This window comes from Oryza brachyantha, chromosome 2 (genome assembly GCF_000231095.2).
Source record: "Oryza brachyantha chromosome 2, ObraRS2, whole genome shotgun sequence".
Classification (NCBI taxonomy): Eukaryota; Viridiplantae; Streptophyta; class Magnoliopsida; order Poales; family Poaceae; genus Oryza; species Oryza brachyantha.
The window spans coordinates 2693231-2714402 of record NC_023164.2 but is presented as its reverse complement, the minus strand read 5'-3'; the positions used below and the strand labels follow the sequence as shown (position 1 = coordinate 2714402).

The window sequence follows — 21172 nt, the reverse complement described above, 5'->3', positions numbered from 1 at the left end:
ACTGAAGACCGTTTCCAAGGCATCTATCTGCAACACCAGCAGTAGTACGTTGTACAACCTTGTACTACACTTGCTTTGCTCTTCTCTCATCATTCACAAACCCCAAAAGGCAAAAAATAAATCAACAGTGCCGCCCATGCCATGCCTACCGGCACCAGCGACATCCATATCGACCTGCCCCTCTCCCACTCTCGAGTGTTGCTAAGATCGTGTTTTCTTATGCATAAAAAATTATCTAATTTTTATCAGATATTTAATTGTGAGATGATACATTTTTATGCATAAAAAATAAATCAACAATGTAATTAACTGCATGAAGTTAAAAATCTACTTCATGAATGTGAGATAATAATTTTTTGCATAGAAACTTTTTTACAAAACCACTCCATTTAACCGTCTAGAAAAAGGCACACATAAAAACCAAAATAATCTATACTGTGGTGCTGCAAAAGAACACAAATTTCTCCTCTTTTAGATAGTGCATTCCAAACATTTGGCTGCACGAAGTCCATTCTCAATGTAAATTTTATGAACACGATTATCTAGAGTGACGTGTCATCTAATAATGTTTAAAAGTAGGATAAAACACTCATCTTAGTTTCATCTATTATTTATTTCTTAGGTTACATACAAGACATAAGTTGTCTAGGTAATTGTGTATACATGTTTTATATCCATAAAACTCATTTCATCTCTTTTCATTAATATATTGTCATATCATTAAAACTGTTTACCTGACAACCTATTTATTACTCATTAAACCTCCCGCCGAGACTACTTAGAGCCAATGGCAGCCTCGCTAATCACAGGTTAGCTTGATCCAGAAGCAGGCATGGAAGCACTCGTTGCTTGCGTCTCTGGTTCGTTGGTCTGGTCGCCAAAATCTTTTGCCTTGCAGTTCACGCCTCCTTGACCGTTTCTCTCCTTTTCTTCTCTTTCTCTGGACCGGTTAGCATTTACATCATCGTCAGCTCCAACCAATTTGAGGGCTTTTTTTTTTTGAATCATATGAATTTTACAGGAATTTCAAAAAAAACAATTTAATTTTTTTAAAATTTCTATAAAATTCCTCCAAACCAAAGAGATCACGATGACCCATTCTCTTCTCGTTCGTCAATCGCCTGCAAATTGCCGCGACCATCGTCGTACCATTTTCATATACAAACCCGATTAGTCGTACTGACCAAGGTGCCAGTCTTTTCGTTTATTCAACGAATAAACAAAATAACATACTTATAAATAAAAATAATTTATATATAAAAATTTTATATATGTATTCTTAGCGATCTAGAATCCAAGGCTAGAAATCCAAGGCTAGAAAGTAAACTATGATAAAACAAAATTCTAAAATTATCTTCAACTTTAAAGTTTGAAAATTTAAATTTTAGCTTCAAGCATAAGCATAAGCGAAAAATATTAATAACGATAACAGTATCAGGAGCAACATAAAGATTTGGACGTAAGGAGAGGGGCCATTTTGCAAAATTCTCAGTATTATCCACGTTATTAGGTACGAGTACTCTGGGACCAAACCATGCCCCTTTGACAATAGAAAAGAATGAAAAGCACCACCTATGATTTCCTGTCCAAACAAATGGAGACTATTGACAATCTCAGATAAGGAAGATGATGGTGCCAAGTGATAATTTTGTCCACTTTTATTGCTAGTTTTTTTCTTGAAATATTTTATGGTATTTTGGTGTGATAAAATATTGGTAAAGTGAAGACAAGCTGTGTAATAGAAAAAAAATGGCATAATGAAGAAAAAAAGAGAAAAATAAAATGGGTACATATATGTTAGAATGGAAAATAAGCAACAGTACCCTTCCCCATGTATACACACTCCCTATATTTCTTCAATTTAAACTAACCAACATCGTATATGAAAACATAAAAAAATATTAGGCTTCCATCTTTTCGCAGTTGGAATGGCTTGTTAGCCAAAATTTAAGTCATAGACTTAATTTTGGATTTTAAATGAGAAATTGTTGATTAGACAAGTAGTTATGTGATATTAATAGAAATGATTATATTTTAGCACATGATTTAAATCACATATATACTTATATTTTGGAACGAAGAAAGTACTCTAAAAAAATTCAAAATCTACTTTAAAGTGATGTTTTAAAATTAAAATTTTGTATTATAACCATGGTAGTCCGGTGGCCGAGAGAGTCATCAGGAAGTAATAATCAAATCATCCAATGGGAGAATTTTGACCCTTCCAGATGCTGCCTACCAACCAAACGAACAATAGTAGTACATCTGCGACATTTTCATAAACCCCCTCAAACTCCTCCCATTTCCCAGAAAACCCCCTCATTTCCCATATTATTATTACTACTATTATAATAATTATAATTATATATATATACAAATACGCCCGCCCACCATTTTCCCCACGATTCGTGGCCCTTCCCGTTCTCTCTCTGACGGCCATGGCCCACCTCCAGCTCACGCCGCTCGCCGGCGCCGGCGCCGGCGCCGACGAGATGGAGGAGGTCGCGCTGCTCGGCAGCGGCGGCGGCTGGGAGGGGGAGGGGGAGGGGGAAGGGGAGGAGGGGTTGCGGCGGGTGCAGGTGCGGGTCACGGGCATGACGTGCTCCGCCTGCACCGGCGCCGTGGAGGCCGCCGTCTCGGCGCGGCGGGGCGTGGCCGGGGTCGCCGTCTCGCTGCTGCAGAGCCGCGCCCGCGTCGTCTTCGACCCCGCGCTCGCCAAGGTCTGCCGCGATCCCCTCTTCTTCCTCCTCTCGTTCTCCCTCTCTCTCGCGCGCGCGCGCTCGCATGGGCTCGGATTTGGGATCGTGTCCCTTGCGTTGCTTGATTTGATTTGGCCGCGAGAATCGAGGGGCGGGAAATTGTCCAGCTTCGTTTTGTTGTTGTCGGTTAGGGCGGCTTAGAATCGGAAGGTCGTTAATTGGCGAGCTCGTTTGATGCGCAATTAGTGCAGTAGCTGCTCGAAACCGGTCGTTTCTTCGTCTATCAAGCTCGCAGATTCAGAGACTGGAACCTGAAATGCTGGCTTTGTACAAATTGAACTTGTAGTAGGATGCGTACCATGAATGGGGATCGATTATTATAGCTGCTGCTGCTGCTGTGTTGGGTGAAACTGTACTGACGCCGATTGCTATTGTTATGGAATGCAGTCTTCTCAAAGCTGGCAATTATGTTATTAGAAAAATTGTTCACTATTGTTGATTTAAGTAGTTCATCACTAATCCTGCAAAATATAGTGTTGAATCGCTTGCAATTGGAAACAATCTCCAGAAATATAGTTAGATGTTTGGTCCTTGTAAAATAGCACAACTTTTAGTTTTAAGTAATTTGCTTTTACTTTAAGTGTGGGAAAGGTCCTGACAGGGACTGTTTTATTAAGATGTGTGTGTACCGGTTCAGGTTCTACTGTTGTTGGAAGGCTTAAATATTCTTGCATGCAGGAAGAAGACATCATAGAAGCAATAGAAGATGCTGGATTTGAGGCAGAACTGCTCCCGGACTCTTCTGTTTCTCAGCCTAAATCACAGAGCACTCTATCTGGTCAATTTAGGATAGGGGGGATGACTTGCGCTGCATGTGTGAATTCTGTTGAGGGTATCTTGAAGAAATTGCCTGGTGTAAAAAGAGCTGTTGTTGCATTAGCGACCTCATTAGGGGAAGTTGAGTACGATCCTTCTGTCATCAGCAAAGACGAAATTGTTCAGGCTATTGAGGATGCTGGTTTTGAAGCTGCATTCTTACAAAGTAGTGAGCAAGACAAGGTTTTACTAGGCTTAACAGGATTGCATACTGAGATAGATGTAGATATACTTCATGATATCTTCAACAGAATGGAAGGCTTGCGTCAGTTCAGTGTAAATTTGGCACTCTCAGAAGCTGAAATTATATTTGATCCAGAAGTTGTTGGTTTGAGATTAATTGTGGATACCATCAAGATGGAAAGCAATGGCAGACTGAAAGCCCATGTACAGAATCCATACATACGCGCTGCTTCAAATGATGCACAGGAGGCCTCCAAAATGCTCCGTCTTCTCCGCTCTAGCTTATTCCTAAGTGTAAGTTTGTTTGTTCCTGATTTCCTACATGTTTTCTGATTCTCTCATCATATTTCTAAATTCTAATGAGTTACTCCAATGTATATTTTATTTTCTGCTGGTAGATAGTTTTGTCATAGCTGTAGCTGTAAATATAAATATCAGGCCCATCTGATATGCCAGCACTCCCTGAAGCAATTTTCACGTGCCACATTCTCACCATTATGGAATTAACTTAAGATGAGTTATGTCCTGCTACTTGCATATTGACTCTCCCCTGGTTTCCTTGCAACAGATTCCTGTATTTTTTATGCGCATGGTATGCCCTCGCATACACTTCATGCGTTCACTCCTACTCATGCACTGTGGACCATTTCACATAGGAGACTTGTTGAAGTGGATACTGGTGAGCATAATACAGTTTGGTGTTGGCAAACGATTCTACGTTGCAGCCTATAGGGCTCTGAGACACGGATCTACAAATATGGATGTACTAGTTGTTCTTGGCACCACTGCATCATATGTCTACTCTGTATGTGCGCTTCTTTATGGGGCATTCACGGGATTTCATCCTCCAATATATTTTGAGACAAGTGCCATGATTATCACATTTGTGCTATTTGGGAAGTACCTTGAGTTGCTTGCTAAAGGCAGAACATCAGATGCTATTAAGAAGCTCGTAGAGCTGGTCCCTGCTACTGCACTTTTGCTTCTAAAAGACAAAGGTACAAGATTCATTTTATGGCAGTAGCTATTTCAGAAAGTTCATTTCCAAATTATCTTCAAATTCTATTTCTTTTTTGGCTTGGCATTGTATCGTAAACCGATTTCTTAGAATTGCAATCATGTACATATACTAGTAAGGCATTTTCACATTAGTAGTCTTACATGTACCAACTCATAACACTATCCTTGAATACAGAAGGAAAATATGCCGCGGAGAAGGAGATTGATGCATCCTTAATCCAACCTGGAGATGTCTTGAAAGTGCTCCCAGGTTCCAAGGTACCTGCTGATGGTATTGTTGTTTGGGGTACAAGTCATGTTGATGAGAGTATGGTAACCGGTGAATCTGCACCTATCTCCAAGGAAATATCCAGTATAGTAATTGGAGGCACAATGAACTTACATGGAATCCTCCACATACAAGCAACTAAAGTAGGATCAGGGACAGTCTTGAGCCAGATAATCTCTCTTGTTGAAACTGCTCAGATGTCCAAGGCTCCTATTCAGAAGTTTGCTGATTATGTGAGTGCATCTTTCAGTTTACAAGGTTTCTGAGCTAACCATTTTTTTATATTCAAATAATAAATTGTAAAAATTGTTTTGGACAACTTATGTGGTTAGGTTCATAAGCACCTTGTGGAGGAAATTACATTTTCCTTGATGAATCCCATACATTACTGTTTGATTCATTTGTTACCTGGCATTCATGATTGATACTTTATGACAACTTATTAGTTATAAAGTAACTTATTGTCTGTACAATATTGAATATACATTAAAGTACATGAAGTTAGTTAAGTTATCCAGCTACATGTGGGATTTATGCATCCTTTTTATCAGGCAACAGTCTTTTGCTTTTCGGTCCTTATACATCCTATTGACTGCCGGTTTGTGTTGTAAAATGCTAACACTATGCGTGTTCTTTTTAGGTGGCTGGTATTTTTGTTCCGATTGTTGTCACCTTGTCCTTGGTTACCTTCATTGCATGGTAAGTGTTGCACATCTGTTTAAGTCCACAACTGTGGTTACTAGAGTTCAGGTTTGTCACACATGCCTGTTGACTTTTCTAGGTTTCTGTGCGGATCATTGGGAGCATACCCAAATTCGTGGGTTGCAGAAACAAGCAATTGCTTTGTCTTCTCTCTCATGTTTTCCATCTCTGTTGTGGTGATTGCTTGTCCATGCGCTCTTGGTCTGGCAACACCAACTGCTGTTATGGTAGCAACTGGAGTTGGGGCTAATCATGGGGTACTTGTAAAGGGTGGAGATGCACTGGAGAGGGCTCAGAACGTGAAATATGTTATATTCGATAAAACCGGGACACTGACACAAGGAAAGGCTACCGTAACATCGACAAAGATATTCTCAGGAATTGATCTTGGAGACTTCCTCACTTTGGTAGCATCTGCAGAGGTAATGCAATGATATACATAGTGCATTAACATTAACGTGTATCCTTATTTCAAATGAATACAGTCATGATAATCTTATTCTGCTCTTTTACTATAATTTAGGCAAGCAGTGAACATCCACTTGCAAAAGCTATATTGGATTACGCTTTTCATTTCCATTTCTTTGGTAAACTCCCATCATCAAAAGAGGACATCAAGAAAAGAAAACAAGAGATATTTTCTCAGTGGCTTCTGGAAGTAGCAGACTTTTCTGCCTTGCCTGGCAAAGGGGTTCAATGTTTAATCAATGGAAAGAAAATCTTGGTGAGTCATATGATGCAGATACCTTGAGCTGTCTCTTCAATACATGAAGAATGGAGTATGATTTATATGTTGCTATGGCTAAGTAAATCTGACTACACTCTTTATGTAGGTTGGCAATCGTACGTTGATAACTGAAAATGGAATAAACATTCCTGAAGAAGCTGAAAATTTCTTGGTAGACCTTGAACTGAATGCAAAAACCGGAGTTCTTGTAGCATATGACAGCAAACTCATTGGCTTAATGGGGATGACTGATCCCTTAAAAAGGGAGGCTGTTGTAGTTGTAGAAGGCCTAAAAAGGATGGGCATCTATCCAGTAATGGTTACAGGGGACAACTGGAGGACTGCACGAGCAGTTGCAAAGGAGGTCGGTTGGCGTTCTCATGTTTTATAGTGCTTGGCTGTTAGCTAGCATCTTTATATGCTACTTTGATGCAAATACACTCATCACTTGTTTTTTTTTGCAAAGAAAAGTATATTGATTTACTGGCTTAAATGTGAAATCTTGAAGTCCTAATTCGTTGGTGTTGTTGTGCCTCTGCAGGTTGGCATTGAGGATGTTAGAGCTGAGGTTATGCCTGCAGGAAAAGCGGACGTCATACGCTCTCTCCAGAAGGATGGGAGTGTTGTCGCAATGGTTGGGGATGGCATCAATGACTCCCCGGCCCTAGCAGCAGCTGATGTTGGAATGGCCATTGGTGCGGGAACCGACATTGCCATTGAGGCAGCGGACTATGTGCTGGTGCGGAACAACCTTGAAGATGTCATCACAGCAATTGACCTTTCAAGGAAGACATTCAGCCGAATCCGATGGAACTACTTCTTCGCCATGGCATACAACATCATCGCTATCCCAGTTGCTGCCGGGGCACTCTTCCCGTTCACCGGTCTCCAAATGCCACCTTGGCTGGCTGGCGCTTGCATGGCATTCTCATCTGTTAGTGTAGTATGTTCCTCTCTGTGGTTGAGGAGATACAGAAAACCAAGGCTCACAACTCTGTTACAAATAACTATAGAGTGATCGTTTTGCCTCCCCCTTCTCTTTGTTTACTTTATTCTTAAAAGAAATGAGAGTGGTGCCTATCTGTGGATGTACACGAATACGATACATTTTTACCCCTAATTCCTGTATATATGGTAAAGCTATGTTGCCACTGAAGATTTGCGCAGGATGTTGACTCAAGTATATAGTAATGAACTATAAAACTTAACATCTATCTTTTGTTGTGCTTATTCCAGGCTTTTGCTGACAGATCAACTTGACACCAGAACTACCACGGCCTGATTTGTTCACTCAAGACTACCATGCCATCGTCTTCGGTGGTGATCAGTCAGGTGATGACCAAGACCAAGGTTGCTGCATTTTGATGGTATGGATGCTTTGTATATCTTGTTTTTGGATGCTAGCGAGTTAGCAAGATATATGTGCATATCTTTGTTATGATATTTTTAAATGAACAAGATATTTTTTTTATTAAGTTTATCTTGCTTTTGGCATTACTGAGCATTGGGAGTTGTGAAAAATCTGAAGTGTCCAAATGTAATTTATGACTTTGCACACTTGGCATCATCATGCATACGAAATGGATATGTCAATCTTGCTTTTGGATACTGGTGGTAAGTTAACAAAGTTGGTGTCAGGTTTAGAACAACTTTTCTGACTTTGTAGCAGTTAATTCATTTGTTTGTACACTCGAATATTATAACAAAATCAAATAATCCATCGTCTGTTCAGCCATTTACAACAGGTTCTTTGAACTTTAACTTTCTGATTCTCAAGTGAATTATATCTAGTACCTTGGGCTATGATAAGGGATGAGTTAAGAAAAGTCCAAACCTATCTTAACGAGTAGGTAATTGGCAATGGGCTGATGGTTTAAACTCAGTTTGACTATGTCCCTGGTGTGTATGATTAATGGAAACTTGAGATATTATAAGTTTTGTCCAAATTTTCTTGAATCCTTACTCGATCCATAGACATCAAATTTATGCTGATTTCACGTTAGGAAGAGGAATTTGGGGTATTCTCCCATCTCATGTATTTGCATTCTATATTTCCATTATCGTAACCGAAAAGCCTTTTTCTTGGCACAAGGATAAGAAATCGAGACTTGAACCTAGGAGAGTTCTCTCATCAATGGAGAATGATTAATTCCACTTTATATAGGGCCTGGGCCAATTGATTGTTTTATACAAATTTATGTTCACAGAATTGTTCTCACTTTTTAAACCATGTTTAAGTCAATGTTCCAGTCAATTTCAGAAAACACATCTCCCTGACTCCCCAGTGCATGCCATTCCATCTTGAAATAAAACAGTTTTGAGTTGCAACACATATGCATCAACATCAATTATTCTCTCCAACAAATTAGTACATTTTCCACCCCACAAGCAGCAACACAACAAAACCCTATTGCTGGCCGGCCTCTCCAGCGATCAGGCCCTCGCCGGCGGATCATCAGGCGGGCTGTCCCCTCCACACGGCTTGGTGCACATGCATCTGCGTGTGACGGTGGTGCAGTATCCGCCGGTGTAATCCTCGTTGGTGCAGCAAGCGATGCAGTTCGTGGGCTGGACGCATATGCCTCTGAAGGTTTGGCTATGATCATGGCATATCCTGCTGCCGGCCTCACCACCTGCTTCATCATGAATCACAGGTAGATCAATCAAAATGCTTGATTAATTAGAGATTACTACAGGGCAATTAGTACTATATATGAGGCTAAAAAGGATTTTCAGTTGTCTGTTTTGTCATTGCTGACTTTACAATAGGAAATCATGTTGATTATGAACCAGCAATGATAATTTAGGGTGAGTAAACTCACCAAGGGTGAGGAGGAGCAAGAGTAACACAATGGTTGCAGCCTTGGCCTCCATGAAGTGAATGGATGGATGTGTTGGGTGAGGAGGGGGGGCAAGGGCAGATGGCTATTTGTAGAGTGGAAGTATGGCATGTTTGATAAATGTGTGTGCACCTTATGGAGTGTTGCATTAGTCATACATCCAAAATGGATATGCATTCATTGATTTTGGATTCTTGTGTGGGACAAATATTTAATGCAAACATTTTGGGCACTCTAGAAATAAAATATATAAACATGCATCTATTTAATTCGATATGGCAAATCTTGTTTGGGAGATCATACCATATTAATTTCTTATAAGAAATATGATGGATCTATCCGTGTCTGTGGAAGTCAAACGTGCCTTACACCTTGGCCTTGCCATGTTTTTGCATTTCTTTTAATTATTCATCATCATGAATTCATGATATCGTTCAGAATATAGTCACCGAAATTACTGTACTGCCTTGCCTTGCCTTGATGCTCTAGATCTTGAACACAGTAGGAAAGGATTTTTGTAGCTGAATGCTGGCACATTATAAATTGTTATAGTTTTTTTTCTAAAAAAACATGTATAGTACGTATTAGAAGCATAGTACAAAAGACCGGACCAGACTTGCGGTTGAACCGGAAAAAATCGGAACCGACATATTCAGTGGCTCGGTTTCGCTCAAAGACCGCCCCCGCAATCGACTGATAAAAAACCGGTGAACCGACTAGTTTTCTAGTAAACCCATCGGTTTTTTTTTGTAAACCGCCCAGTTTTTTAAAATCAGACCGGCTTTTTTAATTTGCCATGTGGCAATATAGCATTATGAATTATTAGGTTGCTATAATTAGTTGTGATGTTGTGGCCATATAATAATAGATATATTGGTTTATTTATACATATTTTTACTAATTTGTCATGGTAGTATATCAAAAATATTAAATATAATATTAATAAATACAAAACTAGCGGTTTGACCAGTGACATGATGGTTCGACCGGTGAACCGATGGCGGGTCAGCCTCTAGTCTGGTTTTTTGTACTACGATTAGAAGGAAAAAATACCATCAATGTAAAAGTTTTAGGTGAGCCCTTAGGCCCATGCTCTCTTTTTGGGCGAGTAGAGAGTTGATGATGGTGTGGTGATAGATTCATTTATGTTTTAACTCTATGGAAGGTAGGACCACCAAAGCTCCTCTGTTGAGCACCATATGTAACAACTTGTGATGATACTTTGTGACTTGCAGGATTAAAGGAATTTGAAAGCGTGTAAGTTTTGTCCAAAATTTTCTAAGAACTTTAATCAAACTTGCATGTCCATCATGGTATGAAGGAAGACATTCCTGTAAATTTATCATCCTCAAATAAGTTCTGCCCAAACTACCCCACGAGAAACTTAGAACACTTGAGGCAGGCTCTTGGGTTGGAGGATAACGGAAAATGATAAGCATAGTTTGTCTAGTGCATAATGTGATGTCAAAACCATACACTTCCCATGTCATTCCCTCTTTTACCTTACTTAACACTTTCTTCCGAGCAAGGAACAAACCATAATAATTTTCTATTCATTTCACATGAGTAAGAAATGTCTAGAGCTTGTTTGATTGGAGTTCTCACTTTTACATGCCATATGTTAGCCACACCAGAATTTTTTTAATAAGTATTTGGTTCATTGTCACATTTGTGGCATGGCATACCTTTTTCCTCACCTCTCATAGACTCAATTCTTTGCCAAACATTACCTATGGAGTGGTTAGCAAACTTCTCAATGTCATTAGTGTGTGGAGTGCCATTTTATCATACATAAGTAAGAGTAAAAAAAGGTTTGTTCATATATATCTAGAAAGTATACATGTTCTGATCCATATACATCAGCAAACAATTATCATGCATATTGCCTTTGTAATCATTAGTGGAAAAGTTCACTTTAATTCTTTCATCTTAGCACCATCACACCCTATGAGTTATACATAGACACATATATAGCAACTTAGCTAGTATAAAATAGAAACATGATAATGGATTGCACCACCAAGTGCTCAATCAATCAATCAATCTCATCAACCATTCTTTGTATTCCATCATGTTAATTATTTTGAATTGATCGAGAATTAAGTTGATGAGCTGCAACATGAATCAGGACAACCACCTCCACAACTAACACAATAGAACCCCACTACTGGTCAGCCTCTCCGGTGATCAGGCCCTTGCCGGTGTTGCCAGCATAGCCGGTGGCGGATCATCAGGCGGACTCTCCCCTCCACATGGCTTAGTGCATATGCATATGTGTGTAACGGTTGTGCAATAGCCTTCGGTGTAGTCCTCATTGGTGCAGCTAGCAATGCAGTTGGTGGGGTGGACACACATGCCTTTGAATGTTTGGCTATGATCATGGCATATTTTCGTACCTGCCTCACCACCTGCTCATCACAAATCAATCCATCAATCCTTAATTAATTAGAAATTACTGCAAGAAAATCGATACTATATATGAGCTTGACGATATCAAGAATGGACAGTGGTACTCGGAAGTATCATTGTCTGCTTAGTCACTACCAACTTTGCAGTCGATTGTCATGCTAATTATGAAATAGCAATGGTAAAGGTGTTACGTAGTAGTGTAAACTCACCAAGGGTGTGGAGGAGCAAGACTAACAAAATGGTTGCTGCTTTGGCCTCCATGAAGTGAATGGATGTGTTGGGTGAGGACGGGGCGAGGGCAGATGACTATCATGCCGATGGATATTTTAGGACCTATGCGATAAGATGTCGACGTGGCATCGTTTAGTCGATAGATAAACAATCAATTGTTGAAGGCTTAGATTAGCTAGAAGTTCGATACAAATAGACTCGAATAGTTTAATAAATAATGAATCATTTGTTACAATCGGCTAAAAGCAACTTGCATGTAATCCTTATAAGCTGATGCAACACTTAAAAACCCATCGGCTGAAACCCTAATGAAACAATGATTGACGCCTACTAACTTGAACAAAGCTGATTGGTGTAAAATCACTATAGTAATGCAATTGCCTATTAGCAAATGGCTACCATCAGACGATAGCAAGCATGAGTCTACCAACACCACTTTGCAAAACTATACACCAACAATTCTTCTTGTAATCTTCTTGTGATCAAATATTACACATTTGACAACACCACCTTGCAAAACTGTATACCAAATTCTCAGGGGATCATAGTAAATTGATCTCACTCTAAAACCCTCTAGAGGAGAGTAAAACCCTGGATGCAAAATAACAACTACTCAACATACTGACCTACACTTACCTCTAGGAGGTTTTCTCCATCTCTTTCATTTACAAGTGGGCCTTGGCTTTGTGGACCCTACTTGTTAGCCACCCAACACCAGCCAGCTCATACTCCTTTCCTAAGGAGTGTGCCACACCGCCCGTGAGCCACCTACTCGAGTTGTGCCGCCATGGTGCCTCCGTCTTCTAGCTAGGCACTCCACCCACCTTCACTCCTGCTTGCCCTCATTTCCACGGGGAGACTAAGAAGGGTCGCCTTATAATCACTGGGAACATGAGGTGTCTCTTTCAGCACTAGTGAGCTACTAACCATCGTTGCATTGCTCGGGTGAGCTTCTCCATAACACAGCCATTAGAACTCCTCCCACAATGTCTAACATCATCATAGCTCATTTCCCTTATCTCATGAAGGTCTAGGAAGCTGTGTTGTCACCGTGCGCTCCCTTGTTACCAATGATCGCCATTGGTATTCATAGGTTTTCCAGGGCAAAGGGGTAAATTTTAATTATTCCGACACTTTTTGGTCATGAAGAGGGTTGTTTGCAAATGTACAACTTACGTGGAATGCCACAACAGCAATCAACTTCAGTCAAATGAGATTTGGATCAACTATGATTCATTAAACCAAGATGGTAAACCTAGATATGTAATTTTCAGGTTTACGGGCCTAAATAACATATGCTCTCAAGTTTAAGGACCTCGATGTGCATTTTTTAAGGTTACAGACCTAAATAACATCCGCTCACAAGTTTAAGGACCTAGATACGTAATTTTCAAGTTTACAAACCTAATGACACCCGCTCCCCAAGTTTAAGTATCTAGACATGCAATTTTTAAGTTTATGGACCTAAATGACATTCTTGGTATGAAGGACATGTGGTATCATGATTAATATTATGCATCACGTGGATAAAGTTGTACAAACTCTATAGAGTTTAAACTAATCAGTTAGCCATACTCACGATTAAGGGTCACACGGTAAATTATCATGAGTATAGTATTATGTTTTGCAAAGATGCTTGAAATGTGATTTGAATTGGTGATGAAATTGAATAGGTAAGTTCTATTATTGACTTGTTGCCATGTAGGGCACAAGGATGATGTACATATGTTGATGCTATGGTACTATCTATACTCTATGCTTTAATGTTTTAAGATTTATCATTGCAAAATAACTGAGAAATAAAATTGGACTTATGCAAGGATTATAACATTATATATCAATCCTTGATATGCCCTTGCATGCATTATAGGGTTGTCTTGCAAGTACACTAACTTTATTAATGTATCGACTACTTGTCATGTACGTGTATATTGTTATCTAGATTATGCCTCGAGTGAGGATTATCCCAATGATGACTTGATGAGTGCTCTGTAGGCGCTGCTGAATTTTAGGATGGTCCTAACTAGGGGTTGCCCCTATTGGTTGCTGCTGGTGTTAAGAAGACACGCTTCTGATGGACAACTATCCAGCCAAGTGTCTTTTGTAAAATAAAGTAGTGGTATCTTTATCTTTAATTACTTAGTTTAACTACCTTATGTTGAATGTCATTTTCTAAGGTACAAGTGTGATACTAGTACTATCATGAGACTAGTGAACTATAAGTATGGACTTGAAACATTTTAGATACATGGAGAATGGTTGAAACATAGATCAAGTCCTCAGTAGTATGTAGCGTGTTGGTGTGGTTTGATGGGCATACTTTGCCGTGCGGACTAGTGTGACTGTTCTACAAAGTATCTCTCATGAATCGAGCATGGTAATTCAGTTTTTACATTGTGTCTAATATATGGCATATCAATGTTGTGATGAAGTTGAATGGTTATTGCACTTATTTGGTTTTCATTTGAGATCTCATCCAAGTAGATATTCCGCATCAACATGCCATTTTTTTCTAATGTATTACCCAAGTGCCTAGAGTAAGTAAAAATAGAATAAAAATGTTTTTTCTTTATATATATATAGAGAGAGAGTACCCATGTTCCAATTTGTATAACATCAGTAAACATTTCGCATGCATATAGTTTTTGCATTACATTATATTAGTGGAAAAATTCAATTTACTTCTTTCATCTTAGCACCATCGCAGCATCCATATTACACATACGCAACATATATATATAGCTACTAGAAAAGTAGAAACATGATAAAAGATGATGCCAAGTATTCAATCAATCTCATAATCATTATTTGCATTCCATTATGATAATTATTTTCAACTAAACAAGAATTAAGTTGATGAGTTGAAACATGAATCAGGATAGCCACCACACCACACAACCACTCTTTAGTCCTCATATCGGTGTCGTTGTCGCCCGTGGTGGTGACCGTGCCGCCCACTCTTAGGTGGCAAAGGCTGTGGTGGTAGCGCATCATCGCACTCTTTCATGCAGACACACTTGCGGTCTAGGGTGCCGCTACAGTACCCACCAGTGTAATCCTCAGTGATGCAACGGGAAATGCAGTTGTTGTTATTGAGGCATAGGCCCTTAAACGTCTTGCTATGTTCTTTGCACATCTTGGACTCACCATTACCTGCTAAATCAATCAAAATTCAAAAGGCAAATAATTAACATGATAAATCACATAAACAAATTAAAATGATTAGTAATTGTGATTCATTTAATAGCTAGAAATTCATGTAACATTAAGTTGTTGATATAGTAGTAATTAAACTCACCAAAGGTCAACAGAAGCAAGACCAGGGTTGTTACTGCAAACTTTGTCTTCATCGCAGATGAAATGAACTAAGCTAATATGATTTTGTTGGATGAGGGAGAGAAGGGCGTAGATGAGTTATTTATAGTGTGGAGTTGAATAGTTTTTAATTAGTATGTGTGTAGCAGTTACATTAATTACCACTTTAAGTATGAAATAGATATGGAATTATGTATATCTTGTTTGGGGTACTATTGGATTTAGAAAATATTAATGTCCACATCTGAGTGGTGGGCACTATAAAAATAAATGTGCAGATATTTTATTGGGCATGCCATGTATATCTTGTTTTTGGCTAGTCTAGATTCAGAAAATATTAATGCCCACATCTTTGTCTTGGTCACTATAAAAATAAATGTGGAGGTATTTTATTTGGGATGTCATGTATATCTTGTTTTTTGAGGGAAAATTCCAACATCCCAGTTCAGGCACTTTGAAAGGATAATAAATGCTCATACATTTCTTATTTGGATATTAAAGAAAGCATATATTTGTAACTTAGGCGGCACATCTTGATTTTCAGTCCTAGAGTTGAATAATTATTGCAATAGTTCCTAATTGACAAGTTACCTCCAATGGAGATGCAGTCAACCTGAGGGAAAACATACGATCCTCATTGGTCAGTTTGAGCAATCTGATTGGAGCTCAACCACAACATTCTACCAGAGTTTCATACAGTTGATTCTACAAGATAATGTATTTATTATTCATTACTTCTCAACGCTTGATTTATGAAAATTTAGCAATAATCACCGGCTTATTCCCATGCATGGTGGTATCCATTATACAACATATACTCCAATGCATATATGAACCATAATTGATCTATCTAAAATGATTTACATCCTCGAGCACTGCCGCACACCACCAATCGGATTTTAATTGTAACAATGTGGAATGGTGAGGATGCATCATTTGGGCATTTGAGCATTTCACGCATCCCCAAATCCCCAAGTAAAGACCTCGCAGAATCCGATAAGGTAGTCATTTGCTGCACTTTGATTAGCACAGGCTTGAGGGCTTTTGCAATTCATGTTCAAGGCAGGGAATGTTGGGCAGGAGGCAGCGGCATTAGGGCATTCCTAACCCAATGACTAGGATTGTGTCTATAGCATTAAATAAGTTGTCACCTAGGATGAAAAATGAGGTGGTAAGTGAATAAATGAGGAAAGAGAATGAAACCATGTCTTGCATAAGACATGATTTCTACACAACATCCAAGATATCATGTGAGATAAGTAGCATTAAATTTAAGTGTGGAATAGTGGTGTTTGTATTGGAAAAGTAATGTCTAGTACTAGTTTCTTGATAATGGGAAGTTTATAGAAATCATATCTAGTGTCATGGGTTGGGAAGTTGCATCTGTTCAAACAAACAAAAAGATCTTTACAATGTGATCGAGGCAGAGAAGCATACAAAGAAATTTATCATGAATTTTTGTGATTTTTAGCAGAGTATTCCACAATTACACAAAAAAAGATAAGGAGTGATAAGATTAAGATAGACCGAAATAAGGAGGTAACCTCGCAAGCCATGCCAAAACCTAGGATAGGTTGACATGCCAATTTATAGGGCATGTAGGGTGAAGTTCTTTTTTATACAAAAATAAGTGTGGAGTTGATTAAAGTTCTAATGAAGCTATAGTTTGGTAGCAACCCTGAAACAAAAGGGTAACTGCAAGTGTTTTTCTCTTTTAAAAATAGAAGAAGCTCGAAATGGATAGTTGATAATAAGAGTTGTTTAAAAATGGCATTGGAGAGAAAAGTTTGTGATAAACCAAATTTAGAGGCATGCATTGATCTTTACTAACAATGCACATTGTTGGCTATCTATGTTTGGCTAGAATGAAGGAATATGCTTCTATGACACTCTTACTGTGTTAATATGTAGCAGAAAGCTACAGAGCAGGTAGTTTGGACATGTTTTTTTACTGTAGATGAACAAATATAATCATATGAACTAATGGAGGGAAATCATGGTTAAGTAGCTTAGAAGAGCTAACAGGGATAGCGTTAATTGTGTGTGTGTGTTATGAGTGCCTTAGTTTATAGTACTTTGTTACACAAAAGGATGCAAGAGTCTCTTTGCGGGTTATGTCTCATCTTGCATGTAATATTTCTAATATTTTCTCAACCACAATAAGCCTTACGCGCATCAATAATTCTGAGTGGCAACCAAAAATGTGACAAACTCATCCGAGCAAACTTTGCAAATATAAGCTAAAGATGAGAATTTCAAGTTACTACCTCAGTGTAAAAAATAACCATTTATGCACTTATACTTTTATACTTTTAGTGGTAGGCGACAGATCTATCGATAGTAAGGCGTCAACTGTGACTTCATCAATCTCAAGATTTGGTCCACCCATTTTTAGAGTTGCTCATATGGATAGGGTGTACATATGTACATTTATAGAGGTGAGTGTACGATCTTTATAATCCTATGTGTATGTACTATGTCTTTATCAAAAAATAAGCTTCCTCATGCACCATATAAATTACTATTGTTGGATTGTGTGTGCTCGAATTTGCATGTAGACGAGGGTGACGTAGTGTTGGGACATGGGCCAGGCCTATGCATGTTAGCCTGACATGGTAAAAATCATAGCCCAAGAAGGTCATATATGGGTTGAGCCGGTCCATATATAATTGACTTGATAGTCGGCATAACATGACTTGATGGATTACTAAAGGACTACTACACAAACACCACGTCCAAGACATTCGCATGAATATATCCCCTTCTCTGTATGATACCTTTTCTTACCTTTCCATCTTTAGTCACTACACATTTTAGTGATAAGGCTATAAGGATGCAGTTCTTTGATTGCGAGGTAAATACCGTTTGGCCTAAGATTTTGTAAACATTCGATCCACATATAAACTTTGAACACAAAAATTATATGTACAAGGTTTGTCTATATAAAGTTCAATTTTGGAAAATGTGTAATTTGTCCCCAAATTTCAATATGGAACATTTTCGTTGCAAAGTTTATATGTGGATCGTATGTTTATAAAATCTTAGGAACTGATGTACAGAGTTTCTACACATAAAACTTTCAATGTATAAATTTTGCAGTGATGAAATTACAAATAAGTTACTTATACTTTATTTGTAATTATAATTTGATAACATATTCAAATATTAAAAATTATTATATTTTGGAACGGATCGACAAGTTTGGCACCAATGCTGGCAAACATGAGTTCTAAGAAAATGACCCCTGGTTTGGACTCTCATCACTAATCAGAAATCCATATTCAAATCAAAGAAGCTGCTGAATTTGATCGTCGCCATGCGACGAAACCAAGCACACGCATCAACGAACGCCCAGAATCAATCATCAATTAACTGCCTCGATGATCGTCGCCGGCGAGCACTGGCGAGTGCACATGCAGACGCGGTGGCCGGGGTCGGCGACGTCGGTGAAGCAGTAGCCGTCGGCGTACCCCTCGCCCCTGCAGGCGACGGCGCAGCCGCCACTGTCGTTCTCGCAGTCGCCTCTGACCGTGCTGCTCCGGCCGACGACGGCGGAGCACGCGCCGGCGCCGCCGACGGCGAGGAGGGAAAATATCAATATTGCCACTGCGATCTTGCTGCTCCGGCCCTCCATGCCTGAAATATAAGAACTAAAAGAATAGTTTTTTTTCCTTGAGGCAATAGATTAATTAAGGAATGGTTTTTTATGTGAAAATTAATCTAGTTTACCTTTCGGTTTTGGAATGGATGTAAATGAGATGGATGTGTGTTCATATATATATGCATATTAGGCAATAATTGCATCTGCATTTGGTTCCTCCGGATTTATGTGTACAGAAATACTATTAGATTTATGTGCAATTCGATGCTATTACATTTGTATTTTCAAATATTATGTGCTTTCGATGCTATTGCATTTATATTCTCTTTAGGGCTGTGCACGGAATCTGATTTATTAAATCTGTACCGAATTTTCCACCATGACCTTTGAAACGCAACATTGAGAAAACGGGAATAGAAAAAATACATGATTTTAACTTCAACACAATGAAAAAAAACAGAATATTTCAAAAACAAAGGAAAAATACAAATTAAAAAAGAGAGTTTCAAATGAGCATATAGAAAAAATTCTATAGAATTAAAATCTACAAAACTTTTATGTTTTTCTTCAAATCAAAGGGAGACGTAGCATTCAGGCCATGCATGTTTAGATGGACTCGTTAAGGATAACTTTTTAGGGAGAGGATTTTAAACTCTGGAGGAGATGTCTTTTTATCTACTGCATGCTAACTAAATAGTCATTATAAATTTGAAAAAAATTATAAAGATAGATTAATATAAGATATATTACTACACAAACATGCAAATTTAAATATAACTTCTACAATCCATAACAAAAATAACAAATTAAACTCTGAATAGTATACGTACACTCACAGTCATATTTGTTACTTTTGTTATGGATTATAAAAGTCATATTTGAACTTACATGTTTACGTAGTGATATATCTTATATTAATCTATCTTCACAAATGTTTTTAAATTTTTTGATAACTATTTAAATAATATGTAATAGACGAGAAGACATCTCCTCGAGGGTTTAGAATAATTTTCCAACTTTTTAGAGAAGTTTTTAAGGATCATTTTGTTGTTGATATTGAGAGGAGAACTTTCCTGATGGATCTTCCTATAAGCCCAAACTATACTGAATAATTTTCTTATGAATTTCCTTGTATAGAGAGTTAATACATCTTTCTTTGGCAGTGATACATAGTACATACATACACCACCAACTGAAAAAAAAAAAAACTGATGCAAATTTCAGTCAAAATTTGGCCCATTTGGTGTCTGTTCATGGCGCCGCCGTCGCCGCCTTCATGCTGCCCCCGGCCGGCCGGCCGCCGTTCGCCGGACGATCACCCGCGCACAGCCTCAGGCAGGTGCAGCCGCTGTCGCCGCCGAAGCACTTCCCGGTGGCGTAGCCCTCGTTGATGCACCACGCGATGCAGGCGTCGGCGCCGGAGCCGCCCTCGCTGCCGTCGCACAGCGGCAGCGGGCTGTGCAGCTCGCCGCATTTCTTCGGGTGCGCTGCACCTGCCATCACAAATCACAAAGAGAGAGAGAGAGAGAAAGATCATCTTTTTCTTTCGTCGCCATTGTTACAGCTCTGATCTGACGAACGAACGAACGAAGAGAGTAAATTTCATCAAAAAAGTTCAGTTCTTGCTGATGTTTTCTTTGCGTGCTTACTGCCGGGAGTGGAGAGGAGGAGTGCCAGGAGGAGGAAGAAGATGGATGCCACCATTGCTGCTGCTGCTGTGAGCTTGCTGCTGCTGCGAGAAGCCATGGCTGAAACCACTGAAAAGCTGAAACGAAACCTGATCTGGAGTATTTGATTGATCGGATCGGTTTGGTGTTTGGTTACTCGGTTTGATCTGCAGGGGTTGCTATTTGTAAGAAATCGTCCACAGATTACAAATGGATGGGATTGATGGCATGTGGATAAAATGTTACTAGTAGCAAGTATTGACACTGTTTCTAATTTGTAATGGCATTTATGGGTGTGTTAATGTCTGGCTAATGACAGGATGATCCATCTTATTTGAGACGCCGTATGCGTTCCTTGATTAAGCCAGGTGTGATCTTGTTCCATTTTGGTTCTTCAAGTTGCTCTCTGGAGCCGAAATTAGCTGCATTTTGCATTGATTCAGCTGCATTATGGCTGCGGTTCCTAACGCTGTATCCTTTGTGTCAAATTAGCAAACAAAAAACATCAGACTGTAGCTTGAAAATTGTGTCTCTTTTGGGGTGGTTTGGTAATGTGAAGCAATTTTACACCTGCATATCATTTTTCTTTTTTTTCTATAAATGGAATGAGTGAACTGCACTGCACTGGCTACTA

General features: G+C 39.0%; 3 protein-coding genes across 3 annotated transcripts; 1 reads left to right on the top strand and 2 right to left on the bottom strand.

Moving 5' to 3' along the window:
- The first annotated feature begins 2423 nt into the window (after positions 1 to 2423).
- Positions 2424 to 7678, top strand: LOC102719838 (cation-transporting ATPase HMA5-like). Its single transcript, XM_006648291.2, has 9 exons — positions 2424 to 2720; positions 3438 to 4052; positions 4327 to 4756; positions 4954 to 5279; positions 5687 to 5745; positions 5828 to 6170; positions 6272 to 6472; positions 6582 to 6839; positions 7017 to 7678. Exons 1-9 carry the CDS (start codon positions 2439 to 2441, stop codon positions 7491 to 7493), a joined length of 2991 nt encoding a protein of 996 aa, XP_006648354.2. The 5' UTR covers positions 2424 to 2438; the 3' UTR covers positions 7494 to 7678.
- Positions 7679 to 8908: 1230 nt separating this feature from the next.
- On the bottom strand, positions 8909 to 9349 carry LOC107303657 (defensin NsD7-like). The gene is made up of 2 exons (XM_015833718.2): positions 9298 to 9349; positions 8909 to 9108 (listed from the first exon to the last, which is right to left on the bottom strand). Exons 1-2 carry the CDS (start codon positions 9347 to 9349, stop codon positions 8909 to 8911), a joined length of 252 nt encoding a protein of 83 aa, XP_015689204.1.
- Positions 9350 to 20004: 10655 nt separating this feature from the next.
- LOC107303634 lies at positions 20005 to 21172 on the bottom strand. Its single transcript, XM_015833697.2, has 2 exons — positions 20521 to 21172; positions 20005 to 20364 (listed from the first exon to the last, which is right to left on the bottom strand). The coding sequence occupies exons 1-2, from the start codon at positions 20615 to 20617 to the stop codon at positions 20123 to 20125; spliced, it is 339 nt and encodes a 112-aa protein (XP_015689183.1). The 5' UTR covers positions 20618 to 21172; the 3' UTR covers positions 20005 to 20122.